Source organism: Parasteatoda tepidariorum, chromosome 12 (genome assembly GCF_982258835.1).
Source record: "Parasteatoda tepidariorum strain Cologne lab strain chromosome 12, Ptep-v5.0, whole genome shotgun sequence".
NCBI lineage: Eukaryota > Metazoa > Arthropoda > Arachnida > Araneae > Theridiidae > Parasteatoda > Parasteatoda tepidariorum.
Window position 1 is genome coordinate 13,267,948 of NC_141766.1, and position 18,513 is coordinate 13,286,460.

The following is an 18,513-nucleotide window of genomic DNA, read 5'->3' on the forward strand; positions in this document are numbered from 1 at the left end:
CTGCACATTGTCTGACTTAGGTCAAAGTTAGGTGGTGTTCCAACCATAACATTTAACAGATCAGAAGATTAAAAAGCAAGGCCAGGTGCTAAATCATGTTTGGGTGATATTAGTAAAAATAGCTTTATACAAATTTTAAAATGTTATTCCTTCTTCAAATAAAACAAACTATCTTTAAAATGCTTTGTAAAAATGTCTTTAGATAAATTTTAAACTTTATTCATTTTTCAAATAAAGCAAACAATCTTTAAGATGTAAGATAGCAATTAAAAGTAACAAAAAAAAAAACGAATTTAAATATTTTATTAACATGAAATAAAAAAATACAATATTTCCACATAACATTAAGGCATATGCCACTTTTAAAGATAAAAATAAGAAAAAACTATCACAATTAGCTTTCTTTCAATTTAGCCCAGGTCATAAGCAAAAACTATGAACTCAGGGCAAATGTCTTTTTCCTCCATGAAATACGTCAAAAATATTAAAAATGTCTTAACCAAAACAACTAAAACTTAAATTACATAAGAGAAAAAATAACAGTTGGTGTTAAGAATTAGTTTTGCAAGCAAATTAACAAGAAAACTGTAAATACTTGTGACTAACAAGACTGTGGTAAAGGTCTTTAATCTTTGACCAACTGATTACATTTTATAGACACAGAATATTTTCAAACATTTAAAAAAACATTAAAATAATATCTTGAAATGTTTCCTTTTTGTGGAAGTTTGTGTAACAGAAAAAATTCAGCAAAACATATGTTCAAATAGTTTTCCTTCTTTAAAATTTCTGAATTCCCAAATTTAAGCTTTTAGTTAAAGACCCTTACCCTAGAATGTCAAGAAGTTCAATAACAATGTAATAGAGTTAGATACAATTCGTGATTACTGTTTCTTAAAAACAGAAATGCATTCAATAGTAGAGCATTTCTAAAACTGAGTAAAGAATCTCTCTAATCCTTTAACAAGCAGTGAAACTAGCATTTAATAGATAGAGATTCATTAAACTCACCAAATCACAGTAAAGGATGAATATATAAAAAAAAATAAGAAAGGTACATTTGTCAAAATAATTGCCAGGTGTCCAAGACGAAAAAAATCAACAACAAACTGATCATTCAAAAACTTTGCAAGACTAAGAACCATAAATGTGAAAACAAGATATTCATAAAGTAAATTAAATTAAAAAGCAATAAACAAATAAAAAAATTAAGTTATAGAATTTAACAAAATAAACCAACAGTGTCATGAATTAATTGTAAGCACCAACTTTTACACAACAACAATTACACAGCTTTTTTCAACTAACTTATTGAAAAATAACTAAAAATATTATAATATATAAACTAAATTACTATAGAGATGGGTGATATTTATTTGTCTTATTCAAAATTTGGTTTTCCTAACGTTAAAGCATAAGTCACATCAGTAAATTTCTTACAGAAAAATGTAAAAAAAAGAAAGAAAACCATTTAAAACACATTAGAAAGACACTGTAATTATATCACTTAAAATTAGAAGACAGTAGCCTTAATGAAATTTTTTACACGTTCTTTTGACAGATAAAATATCTGTTAGAAAATGGCATGTTATTCTTTGATACTTAAATGTTGTATAGGATTAAAAATTAACAAAATAATTAAAGTTCTTTCAAAGAAAAAGCATTTGTGATAATTCCTAATTTTTCAATATTTGATAATGTACTCCATTTATACATTATAAAAAAAAGAGGACCATCCTGAATAACTTTTGATCTAATGATCGGATCTTCATGTTCTAGAACTCGATCTTAATGATTAAAGGAGGTGACCTCAAATATGCTAATTAATGCAGACGATATTTTAAGTTACGAAATCAGACACAAAAACATACTTTCTCTGAATAAACATACCTTCTCTTCAACCGATTCGGATTTCTGATTCCCAAAATATAGGGGGCAACCGAAATCTCGGAAATATGGTCCAAATAGTTTGATCAGGAGAGCACTTCAAAGTTTGGACCCCTTAATGTTAATTTCACTTTTTGCAAATTTCGCTATATCTCCAGAACTTTTTAAGTGAATTGAAAAATATTTCAACACAATTATAAAATTTGTTTATCCAAGAATAATTACATGCAAAAAAAAAATTTTAACACATTTTTGCATTATTTAAAAAAATATAATTTTGCAAAGCAAAATATAAAATTTGAGCAAAATCGGTCACATAGTTCCTGAGAAATCGAATTTTAAATAACTGACTTTTTTTACATTCAATTTCTCAGGAACTATTTAACCGATTTCACTCAAATTTAGCATTTTGCCATGTAAAATTATATTCTTTAAAATGATGAAAAAAATTTTGTACCTTACAATTCAAAATTTTGTCGAACATTATTAAATAAAATAATTAATATTTTCTATAAGTTATTTTTTGCATGGAATTATTTTTTGAAAAACGAATTTTATAATTGTAAGCAAAAAGTCTTAAATTTGCTTAAAAAATTCTCGAGATATAGCGAAATAAGAAAAAAAGTAAAATTAGCATTAAGATGTCAAATTTGAAGTGCTCTCCTAATCAAACTATTGGGACCATATTTCCCAGATTGCAGCTACCCTCGATATTTTTTCGGCCAGAAATCAGAACCCCTCAAAAAAAGGTATGTTTATTCAGAGGAAGCACGTTTTTGTGTCTGATTTCGTAACTTAAATATCGTCTGCACTAATTAATTAGCATATTTCAAATCATCCCCCGAGCCATTGAGATTGAGTCCTAGAATATGAAGTTCCGATCATTTGATCAAAAGCTATTCAGAGTAGTCTTTTTTATTGGCACACTGTACATACAATATTATGCAAAATTGAGATTATTGGGAATGTTTTTGTGTTAAAACTTTAGCTTGAGATCTAATTATTTTTTGATATTTGAATCATTTTTCTTAGTGAAAAAGCATTAATATAATATTTTTTTTAAAAAAATATAAAAGTTAAGGGGAAAAAATTATTTTATTTTCATAACTATATCCGTGCATGAAACATAAAGCCAACGTTTAAACTTTATTTTGAGTTAATAAAAAATATATAGCATTTAGCGTAAAAGATTAATTATATATTTATTAGCTGTGGAACAAAAACATTAAATATTTTGGAATAATATAGAAATATTAATTTAACTAAATTATACATCTAAGAGTCTGGTGTGACTTTTCTTAAAGATATTCATATCTCCATGTTTCTTAATGATGATAATTGCGATGACAATCAAAGCAATGCTCAACACAGCTAAAGGTGCAAAAATAGATAAAGATATTACAGGTGGAGAAGGCTTTTCTTCAGGAATAGCATTTGTAGCATTAATCATGTATCCTAAAGTCCATCCAATATCTGCCTGTTCAATCTGTAAACAGAAATTGGCTGTTACAATTCTTCTATTAACAAATCAATAAAACCATTTTACAGGGTTCCCACTCTTTAAACAAAGCAAAAATTAAGGACTTCTTTGAAAAAAAAATCAAAAAATTTTTCAAAAAATTAAGGACCTTAAAAATAGTATAATTGTTTATCATTGAATATAATACCAGTGAACAGTGCCAATTATTTACCTTTCTTAAAAAATATCAATAAATAAAAAATAATTAAAACAATTTTATTATGATGCTAGTACTAATATAATTGTAATAATTAACAGGATTCGCCAAAGCAAGACCAGGCAGTTTTTACAAACCCGGGTTGGGTTTTTTTTAAAATTATTTTCAGATTGTTAAATGTTAACATCTATGAAACTAATCTGTATTCCATTTTTAATGATTTCTTTGAAATTGAGTAATAAAATTAAGTGCAGAAATTAAGATTTGCAAATTTTTTCATACAGTAATAAATAAATGAGTAATAAATAAAGAAATTTGGGAAAACATTGAAAAAATTATTAAAACAAGTTTTTATATTTTGCTGCTAGACATGCATCACATATTCAGTTGTGGGCCAATCTTGCTAAATATTCAGTTATGCCAAGCCTTCTAAAATGCTGTATCCTCAATGCATGGTTTCATTCTAGGTGATAAAAGAAAGATGGATGATGGATGGAAAAGAAAGATTCTAGGTGATAAAAGATTTAAGAAAAAATATTTTTGTAAAAATCGTTCCTATCAAGTATAGCGATACTGAAAAATTAAGGACTTTTAAAAACCTTGGTAAAGTACTTTTAAGGGCTCTTATTTTCCGAAGTAAAAATTAAGCAGTTTTTAAGGACCTTTAAGGACTGTGGAATCCCTGTTTCAAACAAGATTTAGTTCTTAACAAAAAGAATATAAAAATATGAAATACTAAACTTCTTTATTAGTCTTTTCATCAAGTGTTCCTTTTTTATAAGTAAACATGGGTTTCATTAACCTGAAGTGATCTTTAGTTTTTGCAATGAACATTGCTTTTAACACCATTTAGTTTCTTTACCTTGGATATGCAATGTCGAATTTAAGACCACAGGTTGTAGTACCAATTCATTAGATCCCACATACATTTTCAAATACATAATTATTCAAGATTATAAAAATTACGTGAATTTTTTTTCTAACTAAGTATTTTATAAGTTCTATTGCAGTAATATAACAAAAATTGACTTAAAAATATGAGACAAAATTTTAAAAAAAAAGTAAATATATATATATATATATATATATATATATATATATATATATATATATATATATATATATATATATGAAAAATTACCATTAAACTTCTAAAAAAAATTTAAGGTAAAAAAAAAATTCATAGCTGAAATATGCATATTATCTTTCAACTTTTAAGTATATGAATATCTTAATTCTTAAAGTTTATTGCTAACTTTATAAATAAATTTAATTTTGACTCTTATTATTATCATAAAAGACTGCGTTTGATTCTTTAGGATATTTAAAGAAAAATTAAAATTGCTACTTGAAAACAGAATTCTTTACATTACTTGTTATTTATAAAGAATTTAATAGCAATTTTTTGAATGCAAAAAGATTTTAAGAGAAAATAAAATATGATTTAACAAAACAAAATATTGTATAATATATTAGACTTGATAAAAAAAAATGGAAAAAAGAAACGATTCTGTCTCTCTAATATTTAATAAAGAATCTGATTTTTTATTTAACAATTATAAAAATTAGAAACAAGTATCGAAAAATAAATGCATCATTGGCCAGTATCTTTTTTTTAGAAACTTTGCTTAAGAAGATCAAAATAAATAAAAATGTAAACATTTCCCTGTAAGTAATTATCTTAGAAAGTAAGACATATGTGACCATATCTATCGTGATATAAAAATCTTTCACTCAGATCAGAAATTGTATAGCTTAATTTTTTTTTAAAAATTCAAGTGGTAGCTGACACAGATTAATGCCTCACACTCAAAATGAACTACTATTTCATTTTCTTTAAAGGCACTTTTTCTATTACTGCAATATTAGTTGTTGCAATAAAGTTGAACATAAATAGGCTATAATGGTTAGAGCTAGAATTGGCTATCAAACATTATGCAATATTACATACACCAGGTAAAGAAATCAAACGGACTTATAAATTAAGTCTAATGAAAAACAATTTTAAAAAATAAGAAAAGGTCACCGAGATAATTTGAGAATATGAGACTATTTGCTTAAAGAAGGCAAATCATCTTTTAAGGTGAAGGTTAAAATACTAAGAGATATAAGGAATGAATCAGTTGCCAAAAATATAAGATAATTTATTACTGAGAATGAAATTTCAGTAAAATAACTTCGGAAATCTTCAGATATTTATTTTTTGAAATGCTCTTTTTTTCATACCAAAAAAAAAAATATCATAAAAAATCTACCTTAGCCAGTTTTAGCTATTCATTATTTCTTTACTCTTTTTACCTACTATTTCTATATATATATTGGAACTAAAATTTGGCATCAGCAGAAGAAAATTTCATACATACCTGTTTGGTAAACTGAATAGTTTTCCAAGTCAATGAATCAAAACCATATTTATTTGTCAGAAGCTCAGTGATATAAATAGCAGCAAAGCAATATTGTAGTACATGTTTTAACTCAGATTCCGGTACAGTATGTTGTATCTAAATAAAAAATATTATTTAGATGGGAAAAAAACCTTTATTTAAAGCATAATTAATACTAGAAAATAAATACTCATCAGGATAATCTATGATTTCATTTAATACTTTGTACTCTAATTTCCAAAGTGAAGAACATTTCTGTTAAAATGGTTAACAAGTTAAAAATAATGAGAAAAAATAGGACTAAAAAATAAAAAGCAAAAGGTCAAACAATACGAAAAATAAGTGGAGGTGTAAAAACTATTTGGAAATCTGAAACTGTTCATAGAGCCTTTAAAGATCTGCCTAGCACCACAGCATTGCTCTCTGACTCCTCAAATGAGATCAAAATCATATTAATTTAGTACATTTTTAAAAAATTTACTTCTTGTGTTTATAAACAAATTTTTGTACTTTTAAAATTTTCCTCAATATAGGACTTAAAAAAAAGTTCAGTAGTTTGCCCACCCAGCTTCAGACTGATGAGCATTAACTTATCTGAGAAGTAAAAAATGCACAAAACTGACACAAAAATGCACAAAACACTGAGAATGCACAAAACTGACTAAATTACTACAATCATATTGGTCATAAAATTATGTAGTTTTGATCAGTCTGAATCTTTTAACCTGAAATCGTGGAGCCATTATCTGTAATCATGAAATTGTGGAGTCGAATGACTTCTCTGGATCACAGTAGCCTGTTGCAGGAATTCCTTTTTTTATACAAAAACAAAATTTCAAAAATTTCCTTATAGCTATAAAAAGTGTGGTTTACTCATTTACCTTACATTGCAAGTTACAAAAGATGCAGTATTTTACAAAAAAAATGTAAGTATTTTCTTTTCTGGGTAAAACATGAACGGAAAAGAAGCTTTGCACCTGCTAGATAATTGGTCTTTTCATCATAACCTTTCTTATTTTGTCACTCTACTTCAATGGGGTAAACTAGTAAAACCCATTAAAGGGGGGAACATATTTTTTTTTAAAAAAAGAACAAAATAAGTAACGCCAATATGAAAATAAGGTATCAGATGATAGCTAAACTCTTTGCAGACATCTCTTCCAGGAAGTGGCCTGTGACGCTGTGATCACATTTGTGTAGTTATCTCATTTGCTTGCCAAAGATTGTAGCTTAGCTCTATCATAGTAAATTTTTTATTTCTTGGTCCAAATAACAAGAAAGCAACAATGCTGGCTCAAGATAGTTATTTGAGACTTCTAACCAAAAAGAATAGGTCTGTAATAGCAACACAATTGTCTCGCAAACTGTAATACAACAGGAACATCCATTTCATGAAAAACAGTCGCCGAGAGACTTAATGTGGGAAGTCAGACGCCCTGTAGTCTGCATCCCATTGACTGTGAACTACAAAAAGGAACATCTAGCAAGGTACCAACAATGCCTGTCTTGGGCAGAGGATGATTGGGGTGGTAAGTTCTCTTCAGTGACGCGAGACCTGTTTTCATCAGGAAAGGACCTGGGAATCGGTATAGGCTCTCTCTCATTGTCAATAAGACCACTAGGATCTAAGTAGTCTCATGGTCTATCATGACAGGCTGACATACGGACCATCATGCATTCGATAGAGGCACTCTAACCTATCAGCAGTACAGGCATCCTTACACCCTATTTGAAACTTTTTCAAGGAGCATATGGAGTAATTTTCATCTTTATGGATAATAACACCTCTCCATGCAGAGCCCAGTTGATGAACCAATACCTCCAATCAGAGAATTTTCAACAGTTGGAATGGCCTGCAATGTCCCATGACCTTAATCCTACCAAAGAGAAATCCTATGTAGGGTATGCCCTTGAACTCTCAATTCTAGCGTAAAGAACAGCTCTGACAGCCATCAATGATAGGGTGTCGTTCAGTTACTGTGCTGGCCAAGTCTAAGTGAGAGCTGTGCATCACGTTTTAGTTGAGTTTCCTTATTTAATATACAGGTTTTGACTACTTCTGTTTTTTCATATATTGTTCTTATATATATATGCTATATCGGATGATGTTTTGCCCAAGTTTGGTTTTATTTACTTTTGTAGTTCTTTTTAAAGCAAAAAAAAAAAGCATTTGTTTTTCAATTGGGTACTTGCACTTCGAGAAGAAGACAATCTATTCCCACACATGTGACCTATGACGTCAGCACCATTCCTCTATAAACAAGATGGTGGGGAAAATTCAGCAAAATTTTTTCCACATAAGTTAGAATGTTAATTAACGTGAAGTTAATTAAATACAATGTAGTATCGCACATTGAATTTGTTGAAATATTAATTCGTTCTTAGATTTATCATTTGTTTATGTATTTTATTGTAACAATTGATATATTTTCGTTTTGCGTACCTGGCAACATCGATGCATAGTTAGTTTGTTTATATTCTACATGGCATCGTGCCCATCTTTATGTTAAGTTAGAAATATGTCGTGAAAGAATTAAAATCATTGTGAAAGAACCTTTGTGAAGGATTATAACATGTATCTCTTAAGAGAGTTGATACTTGACGGGGTAAGTTAACTCGAAATAAGATGAAAAGAACAGTTGCTAACATAAACAATGCCACGTTTTTGCAACCAATCAGACTCGAAATACACACACTACGTCACTTGCAGGTATCCCATTGTTTTCACCAGTGTAGTTGGTCGAGTAATACAAAGTCTTTGAATAGCAGTATGTAATAAAACACTTCAATAATAAGAGAAGGTGTGATACTGAATTATTTAAAACTAGAAATAAAAATAATAGTTGAGCAACTTATTATGAGGATAGAAAATAAATTGGGAAAGTAATTAACTAAATATGAAATAATTTTCATACTATAATGTCAATATAATACATTAACATAAATATTATAAAATGGTAAAAATATAATAGTCTCAGCTCACCTCTTCCCAAGTCAAGGTACACCAAGTTTGAGTGGAATTAACAAACTCATCCAATGAGTTTGTGCCATTCAAAAAATGAACAACATAATAGAATCCAGAAAAAGCCTGAAAAAGAAATTTTGTTATGACCCTCTGATAAATAAAAATGTATAAAAGTAAGTATATGAAAACTCTTACAGTAAAATTCATGTTCAATCCTCTTAAATTAGTATTAGGAAAACAATATTTGAAGCCAGACATTTCACAAAAGGTCTGGTTTGCAAGATTCAAAATATTTTTTCGGCATTGTTTATAATCACTTGCTCCTCTAACAAGCAATTCACCCTGAAAATAATGAAATAAAAAGTATAAGTATCTTAATGCGATCAACTATTGGTCAACTACTGAAAAGTTAAGTTTAAAATAAATTTTTTAATTGTGATTTAGACATGCTCTCCAATAGAATAAAAATAACTGAAATGTACTTTTTCAAGATAATAATAAAAATTAAAACTGATCATGAGAAAAATGAGTTAAAACTTGTTATAATTGTGTAACACACATTATCAATTTTTATGTTTTCATATTTAGTGAGGTTCATTTTTTTTCATACACATTAAGTAACAAGTATAAGTATAAAAATCAAACCTAACTCAGATTACTGTCGCTCTAGTGAGATGTTAATATGCTAACAAACTAAAACATTGCATTCATTTTACTCTTAACTCAGCATAGAGAATTTGGTCAGTCAATTCGGATCAATTCAAAGAATCTTATAGTAATTTGCAATATTTAGCTGCACTGGCAAATCAGTATGTTTAACGTTTTGCTTCATATTTTGATGATTTAAACACCAAGCCCACTAAATATAATTTTAAAGAAATGTCCTAAATGTTCCAAAATTCACTTGAAAATTTCAGTTTATAAGTGATAGACAATTTTCGTGCTTCAAAAACAAAATCTATGTATGTGTTTTTTCAAAAAGCCTTAATAGTACTTAAAAATAATCAACCTATTATGATTGTACCCAACAACTAGCTTACAAGAGGTAAAAACTTAATGCAGAGAGGAACAATAAGTGCTTACTAATTACTTAAATATTTTCTCAAACTGTCAAGTTTACTTGGACCTATGTTTATTAATTCTTATTAGAACATTAATTTATTTACATATTTTTAAAACATGGTTTTTTTCAAATAATTATGGCTTTCTTTATTATCAAAGTGAAACAGAGATGATCAAATTAATTTAAAATAACTAAAAATAAATTAACTATTTTTTTATTTATCTTTATTATTTGGTTATTAGAAGATATAAATATCTAGAAAAAAAATTTACAGTAATTGAATGATTTTGAATCCACTTGTTAAACTTTTGGCTTTGTATACAAGGTTTTTGAGCAAAAGACTGAACATCTATCTTCTCAACATATCCTGCAGGTAAACAAGGATCATTAAGAGTAGGTGTTTCAATTTCCTGAAAACATATACAATGCATGTCAGAAATATCAATATTTTTAGATGTTTAAAATAAATATCAATCAATAAAATTAGAAAGCTTATCAAAAACTAGGCTTTAGAACATTCTTACCAGCACCATACATGGGAATACTTTTACTTTTGTTATAAGTAATGAAAGCAAAAGTGAAAAGTATGTATTTTTATTTTATTACTTTTAGTTGTACTTCATTACTTTTTAATTTCAGTACCTTTATTCGTTTTTTCATTACTTTTTTGGGAAAAGTAAAAGTATTTGTTATGAAAATTTTGAAATAAATCTTTACTTTTTCTGAAATTCTTTTAAAAGTTTTCCTTAAAAAAAATTTGTTTTCAAAATCTTTTTAATTAATTTTTTTAAATTTTTAAATTTGATATTTCAATATCCTTTAACAACTACCTTTTTCCCCCAAATCTTCAAGCAGAGCAATTTCCTAGAGGGTTTACTCTTTGCATTTGTAAACACTCAATTGCATTTTTTCAAAACTCATTGAGTGAGAGATTATTCTAGTAGTAATGGAACAAGCATTATCTATTTTTTAAGAATCAGCAATGATATGCGGCCTAAATACCTGGAGTATTGCAAGGGAATTGTTTAGATCAAAAGGTTCTAAAAAAAGGTTTAAGAAAGTAAGAACTAAAATTAAGAACTAAGTTAAGAACTAAATGTTTCAAAATTGAAGTGTATTATCTGCTAAATGTTGAATCTTATTTTGCACTTAAAGAATTTTGTTTCAATTTAAATCATTTAAAACCCTATAAACTTTTGATACATTAAAATATTTAACTTGGATTTGTTTTACCTAATAGAATATTTATTTTATTAAAATTTAATTCGATGACCATTAAAGTATTTTAATGTTAAAATTTATATTATAATGGACTCTTGTATTTTGTAAGGTAATAAAAGAACCATGACCATTATTTTTATTTATTTCAATTTATCTATATTGTTTTTTCTTTATTTTTAAACATTTAAAAATATTTAGATTTATATCACAATCACTACCTATAATTTCTGTTAACATGTCTAATACTTGGACATGCGGCCCTTCATAAATTAATCTGTTATGCATGCGGCTCTTCACTCAAATAGGTTGTGCACCCCTATGATAAGCCATGGGTGGAGAGAAAACTATTGGTCTTATGAATTCGGACTTTTGGGGGAATCACTTTTTTCCCCTTAGGAAATAGTTTTGCTTATGTAACAAATTCCAACTATCTTTGATGTCTTGTTGATAAATTTGATGCATTTTAACTTTAATACAGACATGAAATAAAATAATAAAGAGTGAGATGAAGAGAAGAAAAAGTAAAAATGAAAAGACAAAAAGCAGTGTTATATCCCTTTTTATGCACAACGCCCAAGACTAATAATCCTAGGATGATGTTCCTTGTTTATATTATATAGTTTAGTTTGGTTTGAGACGAAAAATGACAGTAGAGTACATTGCAGATTAAATAGTTTAAAAAGGTACATAATATAACAAAATCCAATTGTTTTTTATTTGAAAAATACCTTAATCCATTTCTTTTAAATTTGAAAAGCAATATTTTTGTCAACCATATGTGTACATTGGATTTTTTTTTTAAATAATTTAAATAACTTTTTGAGATGATTAAACCAAACATAATAGCACAAAATTTAAATTTTTTGATATTTAAGTTTTAAATTATAAAAATTACGCATTATTTAATTGAAATATAGTATGCATTAAAGAAGTTCTGGACATATATTATTTTGATTTTGAATTTTAAAAAAAAAAAATTTCATGAATTTTAACATATAAACATTTAGTTCATCATATCAGTAAATTCAAAAATAAAACTTTCTTGCTCAGTTTCTGAATATGGGTGGATTCAATATGCCTATCTATATCACAAATTAAAAAAATGCAAAATTTTAAAACAAATTTTTTAATTAAATAATCCATTAAATTAAATAAAAAATTCAATTTCATGGATTTTATAAGGTTTCTCGAATATGAATAGAATTTTCTACTTATTTACTTATTCTTTAAACAAAAGCTATAATATTTATCAACTTTGTTTAACAATTATATTCATTACAACAATTTCTGAAAGTAAAAACAAAATTTCTAAAGATTTGGTAGTTTTAAAATTTATAAAAATTAAAATTCTTTCTTATATGCAAATATTGAATTTGATTTCTGTTTTCTATTCTAGATATTTTTAATGTTTAATATTTCAGAGAAATTTGTAACATTTCATACAGCTTAAAATTTGTTAAATTAAAACTTAATATATTTTAAATTAAATTAAATAATTTTTTTTAACATTTTTTAGTGAAATTTAAGGTTATTTTAAATCATAGATTTCCTTGAGATTTACTTTACGGTTGTTACTTTTTCTATTTTGCAGTAGTAATTTTACTTGTTCTTTTACTAATTTATTTTCAAAATCAAAGGGTTTTACTCTTCACTCATTATTTTTTAAAAATAAAATTTCAAAGTATGACAAGCACACATTACAATCTTACAAAACCACTCTAGCAAGCATTTGTTATACACAGTTATATGTAAGAATGTATTACCCTATACACGTTTTCAATTTATTTTTATAGCCTTACCTTATGTTGTAAACATTGAAACATTTGGATTTTTAAAAACAGAATACTAAAGATCTTTGTCATTTAATAATCAAAGAGACATCTTTGAAGTCATCTTTCAATAAGCAAACCAAAAATCTAAAAATGACTTTATTTTTTCAGTGTATTGATAGTTACGTCATAAACGAAGAGTTGTACACTAATAACTTAAGGCATTTTTAGTTTATGTATGTATATTTATGCATTTAAAAATTAATATTGTATCTTCTCATTTTCACCAAAGAGCTTGTGCTTTTAAAAACTAGTCTTCAAATTTAGGAAAAACTAAGTCATCACATGCAAGTGAACATTTAAAGACAGATCTTATTTGAAAGCAGATCTGCAGATAAAAATCATAGATTTTCAGCAAATTTCTAAGAATAGAATCACAAAGAGGAAGTCAAAATATATAATTAATATAAAAACAAACTAAAGCATTCAAATAAGAATCTTACCATAAACATTGATGCCTCATTTCTATACAAAGCTTCAATATAACCAAAACAAAGGAAAGTTTCAGATTTCACAAAATACTGATGACCATATAGTTTTAGTGGGAAAACGTCTGTATCATTAATGAGTGATTTGTTATGAACAGCATATGCATACTGAGTAGAAGCTCCACCTAAATCTAAAGCTCCATAAGTACTTAGCTCCTGAAAATAAGGGCTTCATAAATGACAATAAGAAAAAAATAAAATAATATTTTATAAGTTAAAGTATATATGCATTTGTACATATATATGAAATTGTTCAAAGCAACATAACCAAAATAAAAAGACAAAGAAAGATAAATAATAACAAAAAATCACATTGAAACATAGGGATCATACATGCTATTTGAAGTCACAACATGAATATTTGAAAATTATATAAATTAGTCACAATATACAAGGTCAAAAGACAAAAATCATTCTAAATCATTTCATCTATGTTGTATTTCTATTTTCAACACAAATTAAACCTTTAAGACCAATATTACTGAAAGAAATGCTCAAACTTTGCCAGATGCTTGGAGGCATTCTTTATATCACTGCTTTCAAGAATGGCATATGTTTTTAAACACAAAAATATATTTGTAATTTCATCCAGCAGCTTCAGATACTGTTTACGACTCCATGTATCTATGCATTTTTTATATTTTATGTAATTGCTTTGCCTTTTTATTTTGGCTACGTTATTATGAAGCTCTTATACATACACATGTATGTACATACATACATATATATATACACTACCCTACAATAATTGAAGAGACACTTTCAGTTTTTGATATTTTTTTGAATTTCTCAAGAAATACTTAGAGGACTATTTTGTTAACTTAGAAGAAGTATTTAATTCATGAGATTTTTCATACTTGGCAATAAAGTTAAAAGCGTTTAGCGGTTTGAGAGACTAAATATAAATTACAAAAGAAAACAAGCATTTTTAAACACCCTTTGTCAGAAAATTAAGCAACAGGCTTGTAACTTGTATTGATTACTTAAGACTTAAGCTATTTTTAAAAACTGAATAAAATTCTGTTAATCGAGCTTAAATATTTATGCATTTATGAAGATTTATATTGTCACGTTAAAGTGATTTAGTACAGATGACAAGATGAGGTTTAAATAATGAATTCATTAAAATGAAGAAAGTACAAACGACGAGAACAAGTCTGCACTAAGAACTGCCTGTTTACAATGAAGGGATCCCTTGCCAACAAAGAATGTTCTAGAAACTTCCTAGGAATAACTAAAGAGGAAATGATGTAAATTGAATGTACCAGAAGCTTCTGGAATGTTCATAGAATTAAATAAGAAAAATTGGGAATCAGTGTCCGCATCGAACCTGGGACCTTCTGCTTTGTAGATTCGAATTATACCACTGAGCTACTGAGACTCAGACTGCTCGGCAATATAAACAACTAATTTTTTTTTGTCTTATGTGTTTTTGTTATAACTTTAAAAATATTAAGTAAAATTTTAAAAATTTTTTGGAGCAATTTAAAATTACCAAATTTGAGAAATCTAAAAAAAAAAAATTTAATGTTAAAAGCAGTTCTTTTGCACTGAGCATGCGTGAAAAAAATTCTAAATTATTATTTCATAATTTATAGTGAATCGTATTTGGCAACTAATGGAAAAAAATCTGATTTAAATATCTTAAAAATGTAAAAAGTTATTTCACCTGTTTTGGAAATCTTAATCTACTCAGAAAAAAATAGTAATTCTTTTTTTACAAGTTTGCAATATGAAAACACACTTACAAAATTATTACAAATATGAAAATACAATTACACAAATGAATAAATTTAAAAATGTTATCTTTGAAAAGAAAATTTATAAGTAACATGAATGCAGGGTAATAATAAAATATTTAAGGTGTAACAAGAAAACAGTAAGCATGTTTATAATATTTAAAATTTTAATTTTAGAATTTTTTTTCTCCCAAAGGAAAGCAATTTTAAAAAATGTGTGGTACCTTGCTAAACTTTAAGGGAAATCTAGATACCTTAGAATGAATGACAATATTAGTTAGAATCCTCTGTAAGAACAAATTTCAGCTAAAACAGTATCTGAACTTGCAAATACATAAATGAATACAACAGAAATGCTACCTCATAAAGAGAGTTAATCAAAAAATTAGATGATATCCAAGAAAAAAGGGCCTCAGCTTCACCAGGTATAATACTAATTGTCTTAACTTGAACTGGTGAAGTACTTAAGCCATACTTCAATGATGTTAAAATCAGACTTGCTTCTTTCGGATTAGTCAAACTGAAAAAAAAAGCAGAAAATACTTTTAAATATAATCTAAACATTAACTGGTACAAAAAAAAGAACATTTCAATTATAAATCTTTTCTTGTCAATGAAAGTCATTAAGTTGGTGAAAAAGTTTCTTCTTGTTCTCTTGGTAGCTGCTACTGGAGGTAAAACCTTTTAAACTATACAATCTATTACTTAATACTTAATTATTACTTAATTATTTAAATAAATTTAAAGCACATTTAAGAATTATTAAAAATACTTATAATTTTTATAACGCATGTTAATTAAGTTCTATAAAATACTTGATTAAATCTTTATTTCCAATTATGTTCTGGTGTATTTATTTTAATATTTTTTCAATCAGAAAGAAAATTTTAATGTATATGCAAATATACTATAATCAGGTATCCCAAAAATAACAGAAGACTTTAAAAAATCAACTAAAGAAAAATAGAAATTTAAATGTTTTTTGCTGAGAAAACTAGATAGATGACAGATTCTCACCAAGTTTTAAAACTAGTTACAAAGTTTGTTAATAGATGACACTGTTAACCAAAAATTGAAAATTTAGTGAGAAAAAATATGTTGTTTCCTAAGCAAAAATTAACAAAATGTATAATTCAATTTATACCTACTTCACTTCAGTCAATTTTTTTTAATCAGTATTTTTAGAACATCTGGTAATAAAAGTATTGTCTGTAATGGCAACAATAAACAAAACTGTTTATAAAATTTATAAGAGAAGTTTACGAACTTTAATATTCTCATTCCAGCTGTTGCTCCTAAATAAAGTACAGGCGATGAACCTTTGGGGACTAGACTTGTAACGTTATTTACACATGAAATTATGTTTACAGGATCAACACCACTGGCAATTCCAACTACAGAATAAAATCATATTTGCACTTTCAGTTCGTTAAAAAGATTTTTTTCTAAAAAGTTTTACTTTATTTAGAAGTACATAATATTTTCAAGAAAAAAAATAGCTGTAATTCTTTCACAGCAGTCACTAACTTTATAGCATAACAAATTCAGAACTACACAAGATCTATATTTTATCTCCTATCTTATTTATAACAAATATAATACTAGAGCGGAATTAACTGATTTTATTTTTTAAAAATGAATAATTTTTATATAAATTTCTTACAAGCATTAAGTATGTTTTAGAGTGAACATTATACTTATCTAGTTTTGGCAAAGACAGTCAATGGTCTTGAGAATTGTTCACAATTTCAGTTTCTTGATACTTTAAGGGCAATTTTAAGGTTATGAGAAATATATTGAACACACGTTGATTTTTTTAGGTACAGCTCATTAATATGTATACTTATGATAAAAATATATATCTTTGTGGTTAACTGTTGAAACAAGTAGATTTTGACGATCAAAGTCTAAGAAAATGGCCTTCGTTTAAAAATTTTTGAATGACCATTGAGCTTCAAAACAAAGGTCCACTATATGCATTAATGTCTTAATAATTAGTGTGGAAGTAGCAGAACAGAAAAGTACAGTCAGTGCTGTGGGCCACTAATTTTAGAAAAAGTATTGCCTCACGTAAATATATATGTTTTTCTCAAAATTCCAGAAAATCAGTTGGATCACATTAAATTCTCCAAAACTTTAAGGAAATTCCAGATTTTTTAAAAAAAACAAGCTCTAAATTACAAAAAAAAAGTCAATAAGAGGGTTTTTGTTAGACTTTTCGTTTTTTTTTCTTTACTTTTTCCTGTAAATAAAATTATTAGAAAACACAGTTCCTTAACAGAACAATTATTTTTCTGTTATTATGTACTGTTATTAAGTACTTTATTTGGAAAACAGAAAGCTTCAAAATTTTTAATGTTTGGCTTTTGTAAATAATATTTCGTTTTTACTGGTGCTTTTATAATAGTACAGCATTTCTGATAGACTATATTTCTTTTAATGTTTTATGGATACTTTTTTTCCGAAAACATTTTTAGAATTAAAGTTCTGTTTTAAGAATTAAGAGGATTTTTTTCTTTTTCTCTTTTTCCTTTATTTTCAACTTTACAATTAGTCCTAATGAAAAACTATTGTAGTGTTTTTTTCCTTTCTTGAAAAAGTAAAAAAAAAAACAAGTTTTTTTCTAAAAAAAGAAAAAGCTACATAGAAACTGAAACAAAAATCGTTCTCAAGTTTTAAACAAAAAATGTAACACAAAAAATCTCAATTTAACACGAAAAATTAACATGAAAAATTTAACACAAAAAATCTCAATTTAACACAAAAAATTAACATGAAAAATTTAACACAAAAAATCTCAATTTAACATGCCATATTTTTAGAAAAAAATGACGATAAAAGAATAACGTTCATTAGAAACGCTCTTTAAAAAGTACTGTGTAAAAAACGCTGATAAAAAAGAGAAACAGAAAAAAAATTTTACAGAATTGAAGTACAGAAAGAAGTGACAATAAAAAAAAATCACGTCTATCATAAATGCTCCATTAAAAATGCTGCGCTATAATAAAAACAGCTAACAAAACAACAAAAAAGATGGAAGAAAAAAAAGCGTTCTAAATTCTTTAAACAGAAAGTATTGAAAAAAAAAACCGAGCTTTGACTTGGCTGAATCTAATTAAAAAATATCAGCATTACATAACTCGTGGTTCAGTGTTATAAAGTAATTTAATATTAAATCTTTAAATTTCGCTTTCCCATTCGTCATCCAGAACATAAATTTGCAAGCTTTGTGCAGGTTTAGAACTTAATAAAGAAGTGTAA

At 26.6% G+C, this 18,513-nt stretch overlaps 1 protein-coding gene across 4 annotated transcripts in view; it reads right to left on the minus strand.

Annotated features, from left to right (window-relative positions):
- Positions 1-2,297: 2,297 nt before the first annotated feature.
- The window catches only part of LOC107449521 (ectonucleoside triphosphate diphosphohydrolase 1), a 30,479-nt gene continuing 14,263 nt past the window's right edge, over positions 2,298-18,513 (minus strand). For 2 of the 4 annotated variants that reach the window (XM_016065075.5, XM_016065074.5), the window contains 8 exons: positions 16,520-16,646; positions 15,613-15,772; positions 13,469-13,669; positions 10,248-10,385; positions 9,108-9,254; positions 8,931-9,035; positions 5,927-6,064; positions 3,004-3,373 (listed from right to left, as the gene is read on the minus strand). In XM_016065075.5, coding sequence (XP_015920561.1) covers positions 3,155-3,373; positions 5,927-6,064; positions 8,931-9,035; positions 9,108-9,254; positions 10,248-10,385; positions 13,469-13,669; positions 15,613-15,772; positions 16,520-16,646 — 1,235 coding nt within the window. In that variant the 3' untranslated portion in view covers positions 3,004-3,154. Of the gene's footprint in view, positions 3,374-5,926; positions 6,065-8,930; positions 9,036-9,107; positions 9,255-10,247; positions 10,386-13,468; positions 13,670-15,612; positions 15,773-16,519; positions 16,647-18,513 lie in introns of all 4 variants that reach the window. The other 2 variants (XM_016065072.5, XM_016065073.5) reach the window with 2 other exon arrangements.